Raw genomic sequence first — 18,606 nt, forward strand, 5'->3', positions numbered from 1 at the left:
TCATCATTTGTCCCCTGGCCGAGATGGACTTTGTCTTGTCGAGTAAGACTATGTACAATTGTTGTAAAGGAATTTGTTGCTCCACGTTCGAGAAAAAAAAAAAAAAAAAAATGTATAGGGTGCGTCAACACGTGATGTGCAGTAGATGCTAATACCTAGCAGCAGTTTGAAAGCCCAACAAAATATAAACCTCAAAGATCACACAAGGTATTTTGTCTGTTCCCCTCTCATTCATGAGTGTGTGGACCTCTTCATGTTGTCATCTAACAACCCTTTAAGCTTTGTATTCTATTTGCACAAATAAAGAGTGAGAACTGAATGTAATAAAAAGCAAAAGGAAAATACTAAGGTCTAAATAAACAGCTGAGGTGAAACCCACTTTTTTACATTTCTTTTTTTTCTTTTTACCTTCTAAAACAGAGAGAAAAGGACTAACCTATGTCCCTGGATTTATGAAATGTTGATATTTCTCAGAGGAAAGTTTCTACACAGCTTGTAAACCATCTAGCACAGATAAGTGTAAAGTATTTACAGCCTTACGTTGCACTTTAAGCTCTAAATCATTACATGAACATCAAGTTTTGTTAACACATACTACAGATAGAAAATAATTTAATGTCATGGTGAAGTCTTCTACCAAGAAAAGCTAAGTTTCAAAAGCACACTTTAAAACACTCATACAGATTCACTCTGCTGATAAAACGGAAAATAACATAAAAACTAAGTAACTGTTAATATTTCCACTTGGTTTTCGAGCAAGGTTATAATCACTAATAAATAAGCTCCAAAAACTATAACGTGTTGTACATTGTACAAAAAAAGCAAGTTCTTTTCAAACTCCTCTTCATAAAGTCTTAATGGCAAGCAAAAGCTGATACAGTTTTTTTCCTTGCTTTTCTCTTTCATGGACGCATATTCTGGAGCACTTGTGTGTGCCAGTTAAAGAGTGCATGTTTGTTCATGAGCACAACAAAAACGATTCTCTAGTTTGTCACTATCTCCTTGTCCTCCATGAAGCGTGTGAAGCGGAAGTGAGTCCCATTCTCTGTGTTTGCCATTTTCTCTAGGCCAGCCAGAGCAGGATTGGGCTCAGAGTTATGCAGTTTTTCCATGCTGCCCGTCAAGCCTCCGATTGGAGAACTGCCCCCATTGCCCACACTCCCTGACAGTGGAGGGGGTAGACCTCCATTCTGGATGACAGAGATCTCGTTGGTTTTCATGGCCAGGCCATTAGAGAAAGCAGCAGCATACTGATTCCAGAAGCTGGTTGGGTCTCCGTTTCCAGCTCGACTAGTTAGGTCCTTTTGGAAGAGCTCAGGAAACTTTACAGGGTTGGTGCCCAGGAAAGCCATGGGACCATCTACTGAAAGCCTGCGACCACGCCGTGCAGGAGCACTGTTCCACATGTGGGTACCCATATGCACCTAGAGAGAGGGAGAGAGAGAAAGAGAAAGAGAAAAAAAGTAGAAGAAAAAGGATTAAAGAGTATAAAAACAAAGGATAAGGAGAGCTACATCATTTAAAGTTTGGAAACATTAAAATGAATAACACGTGAGATGATGCAATGGAAAAAGGGGAGTAGTTCTATAATAATTAGTATTAAAATAGGCCCACTGGAAGCAGCATTTGTCTAATTATTAAAACAAGGTAAAAATTATGTAACATTCTCTCAGTGAGAATGGTGGTCTGCATATGAAAGAAAGGGCCTGTAGACATGTGTTCTGAGAAAATTGCACTGTCCACTCTCATTGTGCTGGACAGTATTGTATCTGACAGTTGCCCCCAGTTCACCCTTGAAGCATGCAATACATTTAGGGGGAAAATAGCCTTGTTTAATTGTTGCAACCCTTAGTGTAGCATTGAACATTATGAGGTGCAATTTTAACCAAGCTACTTTTACAATTTACATAGCTCTAAAATTATCTTCAAATTCTTTTCAAATTGATTTTGTTTAATGCAATGCTAATTCATAATATAATATTGATTAAATTGATTTTTAAGAGTAAATTAACAAAATCAATATTTTATGCTGTGAAATCAGACTATTAATACAAAATATAAATTTTCAATTCCAAAATTGAAATAAAATAAATAAATATTTAATTTAATTTAAATCAAATTAATAATTTAGTAATAATTAAGTAATATTTTTTAGCTTGATAGTTACATTCCTTCCAGAAAATTTTGCCTATAGTGAGTAAAGTTTGAGCAATCACATATCCATATAAAACCTGCAGGATTCTGTTTATCTGTGTGCTAGGCTTTTTTATTGTGATCATTGTGACAAACTCTGGAAAAAAAAAAGTGAGCGTGCCACTGCTAAGGGTGGTAGCTGCTGGTAACTGTGATTAAGGCCTGTTAAGTAAAGCATTCCCGGCTATGTTACACTGATTTTAAGCTCAGGTTTCAGACCAATATTCATCTTTATTGGATGACTCAACATACCATTTCTGCATCCCCTTTATTATTTCCGTATACATGTATTTATATATATATATATATATATATATATATATATATATATATATATATATATATATATATATATATATATATATATATATATATATATATATATACACACCTTTGGTTTTGTGCAATGCTGTTTATACTTGTGCTTTCCCCCCTTTATAATTCACAATGCATTCTAATTGTTTTCCCCAATCAATTCTGGTTTATACAGTCAATACCCATTGTGGCTGGCTTTTCACAAATATAAATAGCGAAAAAACATCTGGAAATGCTCAAATAATGTATTTCATAAAATCTGAGAAAATTATTTGCATCTAATATGCAGTGATAATTACCTTGAGATTTCCTTTGGTGGTAAATGCTCGTCCACATATGGTACAAGCAAAGGGCTTCTCTCCTGTATGGGTTCTCTCATGGATTTGCAGGGCACTGGAGGAGGAAAATGTCTTCCCACAAGTGGTACAGTAGTGCTGCTTAGGCGTCCTCCGTGGTGGGGCAGTCGAAAGTACTGGAGAAGTGGAAGCAGATGAGGTCACTAATGCTGAGGGCAAGTCTTTTACTTCAGGTTGAAAACTATGCAGAAAGCCGTTGACCTCGGTCTTCATCATGGAGGTCAATGGCCCAACAGACAGAAGGGATGGAGTTGGGCTGGAGGCAAGACTGGTGTTGGGCTCGAAGAGCTGGGAGGGCAAATCTCGCATCTGATGCGTCAGCATATGTTGCTTCAAGTTCCCCTTGGTGGAAAAACCCCGGTTGCATGCTGTGCAAATGAACGGTCTCTCTTTGGTATGGCTACGGTAATGGATGTCCAAGGCACTCTGGCAGGCAAATGTCTTGCCACAGATGTCACATGCTGTATTCTTTAGGGTGCCTCGCTCACGGAAGGGGAAAAGCATGCTAAGAGGATCTTTTGATGAGTTAATTGAAGAAAGATCCAGAGCTCCAGGACTGGCAGAATGAGACTGCATGAGACATGCACTAATGTGCTCCAATGACAATGCCCTCTGCTGTCGATCCTCCAGACTCGGAGACTTTGGCTGTTGGATAGTACCATTAGAGGGTGATGGAGCTTGCATGGAAGAGGTAGATTCAGAGACAGCTGGACTTCCGGCACTTTGGCTTTCGAAGTCGCCTCCAAGTGAAGAGGAGTCATTTGTGAGTCTGTCTCCTTCCATTAATCCGTTCTCCAATGATTTCCCTTGGTCACACTGCACTTCCTCTACTGCTCCCTGGTTGGCACACTTCTGGCTCTCCATACCTAATGACTCATGTGGAGTAGGGGATGAACAGAGGCTGTCTTGAGATGCATCAGCTGACTTTGGTGTGTCTGGAATACTGCTGTCTGGTCCATCCTCAATTCCTTCCATGTTTTCATCAGAGAAGTCAAGATCATCAAAATTTCTCTCGTCAAATGAGCCAGCATCGGACCCCATGGATTCTGGATAGTTGTCAGGGAAAGGGGTGTTGGGGATCTGGCCACCCATGTGCATGCGAATATGCTGCTGCAGTACCACAGCATTTGTGAACTTCTTCTGGCAAATAGGGCAGGAATGCTGGACCCTCAGTGGCGGCATAGCTCGATGGACACTGTAATGAGTCTTGAGGTTGCCCTTGGTGGTGAAGGCACGACCACACACTTTACATTTGAAAGGCCTCTCCCCAGTGTGTGTGCGGTAGTGCATTTTCAGTGCACTCTGACAACTAAGAACACGGTGGCAGATAACACACTCATTGGGGTCTGTCAACTTCCTGTCAATGTTCTCAACAAGCTGCTGAAGCTTAGATGTTTCTGAGCCTTGGAGAGGATCAAGGAGACCTCCGAATGGAAACTTAGCTTTGAACTGTTCTGACATCAGGGGCATGAGTGGGTTAGTGGCCATTGGAGGGCTGTTGGAGGTTGTGTACTCAATGGTACCCTCCACTGCAGAGCTCATGCTTGTTGTTAAACTGGATGACTGATTGTTTTCTTCAGCTTTTCCATTTGAGGTAGGCAGGGTTGTGCTCTCACCTTCTTCCGACACACTTTCTGTGTTCTTCATAGGTGTATCAGCAGGACCTGAGTCGCTTTTTGCAGAATGAGAAGGGCTGCTTATAGCCAATGAGTTATTCTCTTCTTTCTTGATGAATGGAGGCAGGCTTGGTATGGTTGGTGGAAGTAACATGCCAACAGAAGATGTCAGAGTAGACAGAACAGGTTTACTATCGAGCCAGCTAGTCACTGGCTTCTCAGGAGGCATAGACATACCATAGGGAATGCCAGTACTCGTTGGAATATTGTCTAGATGCTCTGGGACAGGGTATGGGTTCATCTGAATATGTGGATACTTCTCTTTATGACGCTGAAAATGAACCTTCAAGTTACCACGGGTGGAAAAGCGGTTGCCACATATGTTACACTTGTATGGCCTCTCACCTGTATGAGAACGTAAGTGAATCTGCAACGCACTGTCACTACCAAACACCTTGCCACAAAACCTGCACTTATGCTTGAAAAACGTATCCTCAGAGCTACTCTTCGGTTCAAAAGATGAGACATTAGGTGGCTTGCCTTTTCTTTGCTGAGCCAGTGCAGCCAGTGAGTTGAGATCCTCAACCGTGGTACCGACACTGGGCAGTGCACTGGAAAATATTGGGTTGCCTGGTGGGGGCTGAGGTAGAAGGGTATTAGCCACAGGATTCAAAAGGCTTCCCATTGCAAAGGCAGGTGTGGATGACTTTGCAAGTGATGGGTTTCCTAACTGAGGATGCAAGCTTCCTGCATTGCTTGGCCTCTTCTCTGAAGGTTGGGCATTAACTGTAGCTGGCACTGGTGCGCCGAGGCTTTGAGATGACTCTCCCACACTGGAATTGCTCTGAGGTAGCTGCACAGCATTAGCCATCTGTTTCAAACTGCTAATGCTTGCAGACTGGCTAGCTATGCTCTGTGCCAACCCTGCAGCAGCTGCCAACTGTTGAGATAAATGGGAACTAAGAGTGGTTAGCGGGCTAGTACCTGAACCTAAAGTCACAGGGGAAGAACTAGGTGGTGCTTGAAGCTCAGGTGACTGTGACGCTAGCAGAAGAATCTGGTGACGAATCTGCTCGATGAGCTGTAGCTGATGGATCTGCTGTTGCTGTAGGGCCAAGAGCTGCTCCATGAGGGCTGGCACAGCCACCCTTTGCCCTCCCGCTCCTCTGGTCTCTTGAGAGAACTGGGCCACAGCCACTTTGGTGCTCTGTAGGTTTTCAATAATGACGTTGCTGTTGATCATGGAAAAATTGCCCAACTCAGTCAAGTTACCCAGCTGAGGTAGTGAGACAGAGATGACAGAGTTTCCCATACTGGACCCAGAGCTGCCCAGAGCTCCATGGCTGCTTCCAACACCACTGAGTGGGCTGCCACCTGCCATACATCCACTTCCATCATTATGGGGTGCAGAGACTCCTGACATCTCTGTGTCCATGGCCTCCTCTTTGTCAAGTATGTTCTGCTCCAAAAGGTCGGTCAACTCTGCTTGATCTGTGTTATTAGTTGTATCATTCATCTGCTCATCAGGATTATGAGGAGAGGATCCTGGGGAGAATGTTCCGGAAGGAGACACTGGATTTTCATTCACAATTAGAACTAATTGATTCTTAGTGCAATTCTTCTGGTGTTGTTCAAGGTCCGATAGTTCAAAGAACTCTTCGCAACATCTGCTGCAGACATGGGCACCCGAGTCTTTACAGGGGGAGATGTCCAGGTTGGTCTCTGTGTCCCCTGCAGAAGAAAATAAGAGGGGGGGAACAAGAGGATTAGCGATTAGAGATGTTTTGTATCTGAAGAAGCAGCTTTATCTGTTCAAATTCTTTTGTTGTTAATCTTCCGTTAATCAGTTTAATGCTTATCCCCCTCATACGTTCAAAAAACAACCATCAAAAAAATAAACAAATACCAAATAACTCAAAGAAAAAGGCCTTCACACTATGTAGAGCTATGATGAAATAGGATAAGAAAAGAGACAAAATCAATAGCACTTTTACAATATTGCTTAAAAGTGATCTTTGAAGATGTGTATCAAAGTCCCATCAATTCGACCACCTTAGGTAATCATTTTCTTCAGATAATCCATCAAAACATAAAAATACTATGAACTGAGAACAATGGGCCCTAATGAAATTTCATAGAGGGTCATTGATTTCCAATATTTCATACTCCTCACTGTCTACATGTCCACTAGGCACAAATCAACCATTTGAAGGACTTATTAGACTTTCAATTTGCTGTCAACTTTGCTCATTTTCAACCAACGGCAGGCATCTTGGACAGGTTATCCCTGTCACTAAACTAATTTGTATCCAGTCAGCCTGCAATCAGGATCTGACAGGAACAAGTAAGCCTTTGGCATTCAGATTGCTATGCACTCTGCAGAAGCTCAAACTCATTCATACCAGGCTAAGCGTGAATGAAGTAATTTCATGATCATCTTAATACAGCGCATTGTTTTTAAATTATTTTGAATACTAAATAATTATTAAATCAATAAGAACATTTCTAACTATTTTAGGTGATAATTTATGCAGCATTTCAATGCAAGCACAAATATAAAAACTCTTACTGAACATTTGACTAAGCAAGAAACTCTTTGCTTGTTCAAACAACGTTTAAGTGTACATTAATAATATCACGTGCCAGAACACATGATGATTTTCATTTAAATTATACAGTGGAACAGGTTTTGAAACTTTTTCTAGAAAATGAACCATAAGAATTTGAAATAGAAAGTGAGAAAAACTATTCTGTTCCCTCCCTCCCTTCTTCTAGGGCAGTGGCCTTTCTTCAGTTTCCTCATTCTTTCTCACCCCACCTCCTCTCTTTTTGTCCCTCAAAAATCATGCTGTTTAACATACAAGTTGATTTACAAATTGTGAGGCAAACTCATTGTGGGGCTTTGCTCTCAACATTTTCATCAGCGTGGAGATTCATTTGCAAATGAAACCCCTGCAAGAAGTGTGTCCCAGCCCTGTGGAGAGACAGGATGGCTCCCCATTGTTCCCCAGCATGGGAGTGTCAGAGCAGGGGAGAGGGGCGAGGGCCCAGCCTGCTCATCACGGCTGGCTCTAAAGCAGATCCTGTTTAATTCAGGGATTATCTTCCCCCTGTGTCTCTCTGAGCTGGAACATCAGATAACGTTAAAGTTGCCATGACAGTAAAGCCGTGTCTCACACAAACGATGTGTTGCCCAGACGGAAAAAAAGTCAACTTTTTTGATAAATAAGTTTTAATATTAAAAGTCTGTTAAAGTGAGGCCAATGAAAGGGAAAACGTGAATACAGTTTTGGGGTAGGTGAAAAAATGTAATTAAATTAAATTAATTTTCAAAAATACCCCCCCCCCCCAAAAAAAACCCAACAACAACCAATAAAAACACATAGCAAAAACTACTATTACTGATAATATAATGATGATGATGATGATAATAATAATAATAATAATGCACACTACCAGTCGCTTGTTTATTTACAGTCATATGTAATGATAATTCAGCTCAAAAATTAAACAACTGCAACCTATTGAAGACCTTTGTTTTCGGTTGGCAAATTTCATTTCATAGTCACTTTACCTCATCACAAAATGAAAAAAAAAATACTATTTTTTTTCTCTCCCCCTCAGTGAATATGTAGCTACTATAAAAGACTTACTAAAAGATGAACAACAGCACAAGTCTTTGGAAATCATTGATAAAGGCCTACAATCGGGGGGGAAAAAACAATTCTGAAAAAATTTTAATTGCTATGCATAGAAGTTGATACTATATCCTTAAAAATGCATATTAAAAAATTACACCACTGTGGACTTTTAGAATGTAATTTTTTTTTAGAAATTAATATTTTATTAAATATTTTTTGAGATTTAAAAAAATACCTTGTATTTTATCTAGCAAACAAGATATATTTGCTAGAATGTCGACATTTGAACTAATAACTGCCAAACAAAGATTTGACGATAATCATATGAAAGATATGAATGATGAAATAAATTCTTATGTCATATCAAATCAGATCATTTTGACACTGGTACAAAAAAAATGGACACATCTTCATGCACCAAAATAAATAAAGTAAATTAGCATTAGAACAAATTAATAAATAAATTATCCTTTTATTAATTATTTTCCGTCTCAAAAACAAGGCAAGGCAACAGAAATACATTTTTCTAAGTTTTAGAAAAGCATATATTTTCAGGAACTTAATTATACCCAAAATAATGACAATGCGTAATGGGCAACTTACAAAGCCAGATGTGTGTCTACAGCCTACAGTACATGTAAAGCAAGAAACGTCGCTAGTTTATAAAAGCTATTGTACTCGGTGTACGGCTGTGTAGATTAGTGAGACAGAGCTAGTTTTGATGAGAACAGTTTTTTTTACAGCGTGGTTGCTTTGGGTCATCATCAGCATGCTACAGAGCAAGGTCAAAGATCTCATCCCAAGCAAATCAAGACAGAGAAAGGAGAGAAAATTGGCAATGTGGTAAGTATAAAAAAAGAGTAACTGGAAAAAAGAGAGGATAAACATACATGAGAATAATTTGTAATGTCTACATTCAGAGCCGGTTCTAGACATTAGGAGGCCCTAGGCAAAATTCATGTTGGAGGCCCCCCACCCCCAATAAAAAAAACACTTGAAACAAATATGATTCCTAACCTTTTTATTTATACAACATTTAATTTTAAAAGCAGTATATTTTTACTTACACAGTACATAAGTTTGGACACATTACTATTTTTAATGTTTTTGAAAGAAGTCTCTTATGCTCATCAAGCCTGGATTTATTTGATCAAAAATACAGAAAAATAATATAGTGAAATATTATTAAAATTTTAAATAATGGTTTTCTATTTTACTATACTTTATATTTCTGTGATGCAAAGCTGAATTTAGTGTCAAGTGATCATTCTGATTTATTATCAAATGTTAGAAAGGGTGCTTAATATTTATTTTATAATCTGTGATACTTTTTTTCAGGATTTTTGATTATTAAAAAGTTGTTTTAAAAAAGTCTTCACTATCATTTTTTATATATTTAACACATCCTTGCTGAATATTCCTGTTTTTTTTTCTGTATTTTTGATCAAATAAATGCAGGCTTGTAGAGCATTATAATAAACTTCTTTCAAAAAACATTAAAAATAGTAATGGGTCCAGACTTTTACCGGTAGCCTACTGTATGTACATATTAATCAAACTTTATCTAAGGTAATCTCTTTTTTGTTTAATGAAGATGTTATTGTTGTTGTTGTTATTTTGCTGTTTTATTCAATTTATTCACAGTTCCAGAATCCCACTTCAGTAAATGAGCATAAGTGCTTTTATATCGCATTGCTACTTTAAATATGCTATACACAAATCAAGTGGAAGAGAAAGACACGATCGCTACTGAGCAGAAGAAAATGTATAAACTGATATTATTGGCGTAATGTCAGGGTATAATCTAATAGCAGAATTTAGAAGATAGACCCATGAGATCCTTTATTTGAAACATTTAAAAATGTTGTAGTGTGTTGGCTTTTTAACTTAGAATACAGACGCCTTGTCTTTTAATTTTGTAGCTTTTTTACTAGTCAGCTCCCGACGCGATGTTATTCATTCATTGTACGCGCAAATTCAAAGCGTCGCGTCTGGGCACGTTAATGACGCTCGCGCTCTTTTAAACTCGTAATAAAGCGGTGAATGATTTTTACAGAAATGACGCTGATCTACAGGACAAGTTTATATTTAGAATACATTGCAATCACTCCAAAATAGATGACGACAACTCACACACCTGCATTTTGAGCTGTGCTTCTTTGTGTGCTTGCCTCGCAGCACCTGATGGATGCGTTCGTTACACATACTTTCAGAAGCCGGCACCCGCTTTGTAACGGACACATTAATTGGTTTAACTGCAGTAATGTAACAGTCTATGGTGAAGATAAACATCGTCACTATTTTTAGTTAATTAATAAATATTGAAATAAATTGTAGATAGGATATTTTTACATTATATTATTATTATTTTTTTTTGTCCCTCTGTCTGGGCCCCATCCCGCCAATCGGGCCCTAGGCACGTGCCTAGTTTGCCTTTGCGTTAATCCGGCTCTGTCTACATTACTTTTCTCAGCTGCAGGCGCCTTGCTAGTTGTGACTTCGAAGAGTGAGTTACCGTTCACTCAAAACCTCCTTCTGTGTCCCTTACTCTCTTCCTCCCGCCCTCAACTTTCATACTTTCCCTTTGCGTCCCTCCCTCACTTTCTCTCTCAAGCCATAGAAAACTTCCCACTGAACACTAGATGGTGTGCCTGGGAAAGGCTTCTCTTCTGGTCACCGAGCCCTCATCTTCAATTCTTTTGACATGCCCTTAAAAGCATTGGTGTGAGAGGGGACTACAGCAAAAAAAAAAAAAAATACAAAAATACTCGGTCGAAACAACTTCCAAAAACATCCACTATAAACACTGGCAAAATGACAAGATACGAAATCCCTGTTGTTTGCAATGCTTGTGTGTGTATTTTGGAGGGGGGACCTCCCTGACAATCTCTCTGGGTGGGTGTGTGGCAAATTTGCTGAGGTGAAAGGGGAAAGCAGCCACACTGATCTCAATCCACATCACCCCCACCTCCTCACCCCCACACACACCACCCCAGAAAAAGTAAGAGCCCCTGTTTGGCTGGCTATAGCACAGCATGTTGGAGGTCAGAGACATGGTACACATGAACACACCGTGACCTGATCTCTTCTTGCCTCCCCACCGAGGGAGCCTGGCAAAGGTTAAAAAAGCTCTACATCCCACCCTTAGTGACAAGTCAGAGAGGACAGACTCCTCGCCTCAGTCTAGCCGTATAGACTGCTTTCTAATATCCCACACAAAGCGAAAATTAGCATCTCTGCTTTAAGTTTTTCTCAGAAAAGAAGACAACAAGGGAAGTTTATCTGTAGGCCTACTTATTGGTTTTCATTGAATTTTAGCGAAAAAACTTACCAAGAAATGCTGAAGTCAAAAAGACAGCAACAGTGAACACTAAGGTTGTGCATTTGCCTCTTGCTTTGAATGAGGCAAGCTGTATTTGGCAAAAATGTGAACTTGGTCAGCTGACAGTGGTTGACAAATCCTACCATTCACTTCGTTATTAAATTTAAATGGGAAAATCCAGCAATGGTATGGTTTTGAAAAACTGTTTTCTTTTCCATTTCTTAAATTCTAGCAGTAATCACATAAACTTCACTTATGAATGCCTTTCGCACGTAAGTCGCTAACCAACTGCTTATGTAAATCTGGGCCTGTTCTCGTATTCATTTTTAATAACACTGAGCTGATTTCTGTACATCCATGTTCTCTACAAATTAGTTCGTAGAGAATGTAGGTTATAGATGGTTAAACTGTTACAGCTATGTTAAAATACGATGCTGTGCAATAGGCTAATATTGCATCTCAACACTTAGACCCGCGGAAATCAGTAGACATTTTTTACACTAAAATTAAGAATCTTAATATTTAACAATTATCTATCATTGATATATAGGCCTATATATATTTATATATATTTTTTTCTTCTTATAAGCAAACATCAATACATTGTAGGTTTAAGGAACACCGTTTAAACTAAAGTTCAGACATCTGAAAGCAACTGGTGCCTATATAGCGGCCCATGAACTGTAACGAAAAGCAGTTTAGATTTTTTTATTTAGAACACTAAAAAACAAATTAACTTAATGTAAAGAGCAGAAGCATAACTTAATGTTGATCTCCACTGCCTTATTAGATAATACTCGCGGTGTGCCAGTGATTAGGCTAATGTTTCTTTATGAATCTTCCCTAAAGATTGCCGTAGAAACGTCATTAAAAGGACGGTGTGCTGTGATAGCCAACTAGCTTTCCCTTTTGCATTAACCGTATAATAACTTCTACTAATTCTTCACGTTGCACGACGGAATTGAAAATGCATTAAATTACAAAAAGAACAAAAAAGAAATAAATTGAAGAAAATTAGTTGGATCTAGTTTCGATTTGAAACAAAATATCTTCAAAGGTCCCACAATCAGAAACATGATCGCCTAGAAAACGCTGAGTTAAGCAAGAGATAGGACAGTTCCCCCGAAACATTGCGTTTTAAAACGGTTCAAATAAGACACTTTACATATCAAAATGTCCAGAATGTCTTTTAAATTCTTTATAGCTCGATGGGACGTGAGACGAACTTTGACATGCAGTTTAGCAGTAGTAAAACAGGTAGGCTATAGACTTAAAATGTTTAGTTAATGACTGTTGCAAAATCTTCAGTCACTGCCTGCCTGACTGTTCCAACACTGAAAACTATGAAATTATAAAGACTACATTTAGCATGAAAGCATATTAGAAGAAAAAAAAAGCCCCCCAACATAATTAGGCTTGTTAGCTTATATCGTTGTTTTACATGTCCAAAGAAAATAATACATTTATAATAGTTTACACTCTCATTTAGGTCGAAAAACGTTTAATAAATGTGTAGTAGCCTAAATGCTTGTTTTAAAAGTTGACAACGCACTGTATGAAAGATGAGTTTGGTCACAGTGTGTGTCGGAAACTACATGGCACAGCCTGCTATAGCTAGTGAGCTCTTGATCACAAAACTCAAGTTGAAACTCATTTAAAAGCAAACGAACGAGATAACGTATTGATATAAGTTTTGCGATAGCCGTCTACTGTATAAGAAGGTAGGCTACATAAAAAATGAATACGACGCAAAAAAAAGTCTAAATTATATAAGTATGAAGTCATTATGGAAAAGCTCGATTACATGAGATTGTGTGATTTCGTTGTTCGATCGCCCGTGACTACATGCCATTAAAGTTTAATTTAGTTTAATTATTAGGCTACCTCTTATAAAGTTTCACTAAAGTTGGAGATACTAGGGGAAAATATTTTTAAACAAAATAAGTTTAGCTGATTTAGCCTCAACCGTTGAGAACGGTCGCATGACAGCCTACTTTTCGATAACAGTGATAACATGGAATAAAACGCTGCTGAGGTCTAGAGATGCAATATAATATCCTACAGAAGAGGGTGAAAAGCTGAAACCATGCGAATCCCCTCTTGTGTGGGCAACTTAAACGGGCCAGAACAAAACTAATTCGATGAGGTTTGACTTTTACAAATGATTGCTGGTGTATTTTGGAAAACCTATTTTTGTAAAAAAAAAATATATAACTTCACCTATATTATAGGCCACTTTCTTTCATGAGTCAGCTTTCATGAGCCAACTTTTAAAAAAACACACAATAATGGCACAACGTGATTCTTACTTCAAAGAATCGAACAGAACTAGATGAAACGTGTTTTTGTTTTAGGATAAAGTGATAGTTTCTGATGATCGCACGAGGAGTGTAAAAGTTTTCAAATGTAGGCTACTTAAATAATAGAGCTCTTTAAGCGAGTCCATTCAGCAGCACAATAATATAGGGATATTACGATTACCAATTCATTGCCTGAGATTAAAAACAAGGAAGAGTCACACTAAATACGTTAAAATCAACAATAACAAAAAAAATAAAAATAAAGTTAGAAATCCCTTTTTGGTAAAAAAAAAAAAAAAAAAAAAAAAAAAGTGCAGAGTGAGTTTATGTGTGTAATAAGGGCTTGAACTCACCATTGTGCTCGGTTGGGACCAGCTGCGAGTCGGACTGGAAATGCTGCGGCTTCGCTTGTTTCCTCCGCGACATGCTGGCTCACGCATCAGCCACGAAAGAATAAAAAATTACTATCAAATCTGCTCAAAATTACGGAAATCGAGCCCATCCACCGCGCATGTGTCCTGTTATGATTATCAATAATGCCTCACGATTAATCATGGAGGGGAGGGGGTTTGGAGGGGGGGGGGGGGTCCTCTGAAAGGCGATTGGCACCTTGCCAGCCCCCTATTCAAATGAAGTCTCTTTAATCAATTAGCCGCTGATTTGCTGGGGACTCTTGTCTCTCTTGCTGCTCCCACCCAATGAGTTGATCCGTGTGGAAGAAAGGCTGGATTTTCCAACTCCCTTTAGATACAGTTTAACCCTTCTTAGCAACCATCTGGTGGCTACGTTGGAGCTTAACTTAGCCACTACAGGAATGTCAATTTCTCTTTCGAAAGACCAACCGTATCTTTTGATCTTTCAGGGCATCAAACTGGTGCTCAAAAGTTGCAATTCACCCAAAAGTGTCCGGATAGCCAAACTGTCTGCCAAAGATCTTCCAAAGCCTTTTTTTCCCGTCGCTAGATGTTGCGGAGCGTATCGCGTATCCTCGTTTGTGATTGGCATTAAAGTTGTTGTAATTCAGCTCCTGGACGATTACAAGCGCACCGTTTCTAACCAAGTCGTTCTCTCCTCAAGGCAACGGTGTTAAAAGTAGGTCGGTCAACTGAGTTTCGTGCGTAATGGCAACTATCGGCGTCTCGAAAGTCCAAAGAATGTATCAGATGTCCCAAATCAGATTCATCTGATTATTGCCGAACGGGATCAGTAACACGTTTTCATCACACGCCGCATTCAGCGAACAAACAAACTTTAAGGGCCCATGCAGAACGGTGAGAAATCGTCAGCCCCACCCTCTGTTATTCTATTGGTCAGGGCTCTGTTCTATCATAACTAGCGCTCTCTGTCTCTCTCAGTCTCGCACCCTCCTCTCCTTCCCACTCTCTCACCGCGCGACGGAGACAGAGGAACGCTCGCGCTTCATAGCAAACCTCGTCAGCTGTGCGAACGCATCCCATCTAGATCAGCCTGTTTGAAAATGATTTCGCAAAACAATTTTAGCATATTATATTTCGAGGCGTTCGCCGAGAAGAGAAGTCCTCATCTAATGAATCTTTAGTGATAAAACGTTAGAAGTCGCGCAAAGGTGACAAAAGTATGGAAACCATCAAGAAAGTGTTTGGAAACGACAAATAGCCTATATTTAAAATCGATTTAACCAGGATTAAAAACTACGTCTCTGCTTAAACAGTTTGCTCTTTTAACGAGATTTGCTGTATATTGACACATACTCAAATCATTATTATTTTTAAAAATATATTTTCAAAAATCAAAAGTTTGGATTAAACATGAAAAATAATAAATGACCAATGAAATAAGAGGAAACAATATGAGTAACTTAAAAATTTGCATTAACGTTTTATTAACGGCTGAAGCACTTGCATATCTTTCTTTTTAAAAAGTAAGAATTGACATATTTAAAAATTTCAGTAGCCAACATATGCAAAAAAACAAATATATTTTAGCTACATATGTGAAAACAAAGACCTTTTTAATCACTCAAAACGTAGCAATCTGTTACAAAAATGTTACTTTATTGATGTTATTCAAAATCTTGTGTAAAGTGCTCCATTATATTATTATATTTTAATAATAATAATTATAATAATAATCATACAAATAATAATCTACCATTAATATAAATAGGCAGTGTTTTAAAGAAGAGAGATTCCCCCCGGATTGCACTGCAGCGACCAGCAAAGCTGAAGATTTATGCCCTGGAAAAGACAAACGAAGCTATCAGTCTAGCTGATTTTGAGAAATGAAGATAATAACGTTACTATAGGTGATGTCTCAGATGCCATTATTTCTCACTGAATATTTAACGAACTGCTGCCGGCGAGATGGATCAGGTCCTATAGCGTCAGCTATCTATACTTTAAGACGACTGTTATTTACTTATTAATGAAAGAACAGAGGGAAAGAAGAGAGGAGTAAACGGACGACGTGTGCTTTTGGTTGAGAAAAAATCATATACGGAGTAAAAATCAATTTATTACTTATTTTTTAAAGCTCTTCAGATGATGTCTTTGTTTCAAAGATATTTAGATTATTTCAATCCTTTATTACAATGGCCTATAACGCATTCCCACCTGTCCATATTAATTGCATAAATATGTTTTCCCGAAAATAGCTTCCATAACAGGACTAATCTCAAATTCTTTATTTCTTTCTCATCACCAAGTTATATAATAAATTATAGGGCTATTAAAGAAAAGTCAAGACAGGGCAACAACAGCTGAAAATCATATCGGGCCATAAATGCAGGAATACGGACTGTGAGAAGGGGGCAATATTGTTATGTCCCCGGTGAGAGGATCGATGCTCGGTTAATTGATGTGAGTGTTGGTGTGGGGCTGTAAACACGCTGATTTGCAGCTCAGCCGAGCGCGAGACGCTATAAATGAGATTCCCTGCGCGCGCTCGGACAATCACCACGTGAATGACACTAACGGCGAGAAATTTGGGCTGTGACTCGAGAGAAGTCAGGGGTGCACCACAAGAATGGGGGAAGGGGTTAAGTGAAAGCGCTCAAACACTCCCTCCCTCTTACTATTATGCGGCGGCAATTAATTGGCAGGGCTGACAAATGTTTGGAAATATTATCTGGGGGACACCGCGTTACCGATGCGCACGAAAAGTTTCATTTTAAAGTGAAACATTTTTCGAAGTTAGACGTGAGAACATGTATTACGAGCATCAGAATATGAAATATTTCTCAAAGATAGGTGTCCCTTCGATTGAGCAACGAACAAGTCAGGGCTCTTTCTAGAGCGCAGATGCTCGCGCTCACTCGGGGTGTCACGCGCTAATCGATAAGAAGCATATAGCAGCGGGAGCGCGTGGGGTCATCATTCACTATTATCAGTGACAACCGATAATTGATCATTCCACAGAAACAGAGGGCGTTTGACCGCATAATTGAATAGCATAAGCAGTATGGATGATTTTTTTTTCGCCTTCGTGTGTGTGTGTGTGTGTGTGTGTGTGTGTGTAGACGCCAGATATCCCCGTTTTATGTCCTTTATCTCTTTTAGCAGAGTTCAACATGTAGCCTTCAGTGAGGAGCTGAACTGCCGCACGCTCTGCGCGGAGAATCACAAACAGTTGGATCACACTTCGCATAGGATCCAATCGAAACAGTGGCGAATGAGAGGAAGGACCTTATAACATGTTAAACTTCATGTTACAGGGAAAAGCGCCTACTCTTTGCATCCTTCGCACTTTTGTGTTATAAAATATGGTTCTCTTTACTTTACCTCTTGAGGATTTTGTTTTATCAGGCTGATTTACACTCTGCCTGTTGGAGGTAGAAGCACGACTGTTTCCAGCTTCGTTTAACCACATTCATTTGCGCTCGATCGCTTCTTGCAGGATAAGAGTGGAATGCAAAATACAGTGGGATACTCATAGTTTCTAGAGATGTGGACAAACGGAAGGATCTTGATTTTAAACCATGGTTATGACTGATTTCTTGACTTGTTCTTTATAAAGTGGACAAAATTTAAGTGCGTATATCTGGAGTTGTAAATTGTGATCTTGTCTCCATGGCAGGCGTGATGATCATGTCAAGCGGCAGACAGTCGCCTCCTGATGACATCTACCATCTGTTATCAACAGATGACGGGGATTATTGCAGCCACTGAGGCATTTTTCTAATGTGTTAAGTTCCAGACCTCAGGGGGTGAATGCTTTATATTACAAATAAATAACAAGTAGTTTTATTTACCTCAGCTGCTGCTCTGTGTTAGTAATCAATAGTTAACTGAACTTATGATCAATATTAAAATACATTTCTATTTTATTTTGCAAATAACTTCCATTTGAACTATTTCAACTACAAAGTAATGAACAGCAGAATAGCCTGCTTCAAATAGGCCTATATCATACAGATTTTAAGTATGACTAAACGTGACCATCTTAGATGTCACACACACACACACACACACACACACACACACACACACACACACACACACACACACACACACACACACACACACACACACACACACACAAAAACACACACACACACACACACACACACACACACACACACACACACACACACACACACACACACACACACACACACACACACACACACACACACACACACACACACACACACACACACACAGTTTTTTTACAGACATTTAGCATAAATGACAAAAAGGGATTAATTAATTATATATTAAGTCAGTTATAATTCCCCCTTTTTCCAGTTATACTACATGTCTGAAAGAGAGAGAGAGAGTATGAGAAAGAGAAAGAGCTAAGGGTGAATTAAAAAATATAGTTTAGAAATTGCAATCTAAACTATATTTCTAAATTCACCCTTAGCTCTTTCTTAAACAAGGAAAA

The 18,606-nt window shown here is 38.9% G+C and overlaps 1 protein-coding gene across 1 annotated transcript; it reads right to left on the reverse strand.

Moving 5' to 3' along the window:
* Positions 1-406: 406 nt before the first annotated feature.
* On the reverse strand, positions 407-14,278 carry sall1a (spalt-like transcription factor 1a). The gene is made up of 3 exons (XM_081359955.1): positions 14,097-14,278; positions 2,808-6,211; positions 407-1,424 (listed from the first exon to the last, which is right to left on the reverse strand). Exons 1-3 carry the CDS (start codon positions 14,167-14,169, stop codon positions 984-986), a joined length of 3,918 nt encoding a protein of 1,305 aa, XP_081216081.1. The 5' UTR covers positions 14,170-14,278; the 3' UTR covers positions 407-983.
* Between the last annotated feature and the right edge of the window lie 4,328 nt (positions 14,279-18,606).

This window comes from Scardinius erythrophthalmus (assembly GCF_964197995.2).
Source record: "Scardinius erythrophthalmus genome assembly, chromosome: 2".
Lineage (NCBI taxonomy): Eukaryota > Metazoa > Chordata > Actinopteri > Cypriniformes > Leuciscidae > Scardinius > Scardinius erythrophthalmus.

Excerpts from the sequence above, each read along its gene's own strand:
- sall1a (XM_081359955.1), bottom strand. The coding sequence starts at position 14,169 with ATGTCGCGGAGGAAACAAGCGAAGCCGCAGCATTTCCAGTCCGACTCG. Across the intron at positions 6,212-14,096 it reads GGTCCCAACCGAGCACAATG|GGGACACAGAGACCAACCTG; the intron begins GTGAGTTCAAGC and ends TTTCTTCTGCAG. Across the intron at positions 1,425-2,807 it reads CCACCAAAGGAAATCTCAAG|GTGCATATGGGTACCCACAT; the intron begins GTAATTATCACT and ends CCCTCTCTCTAG.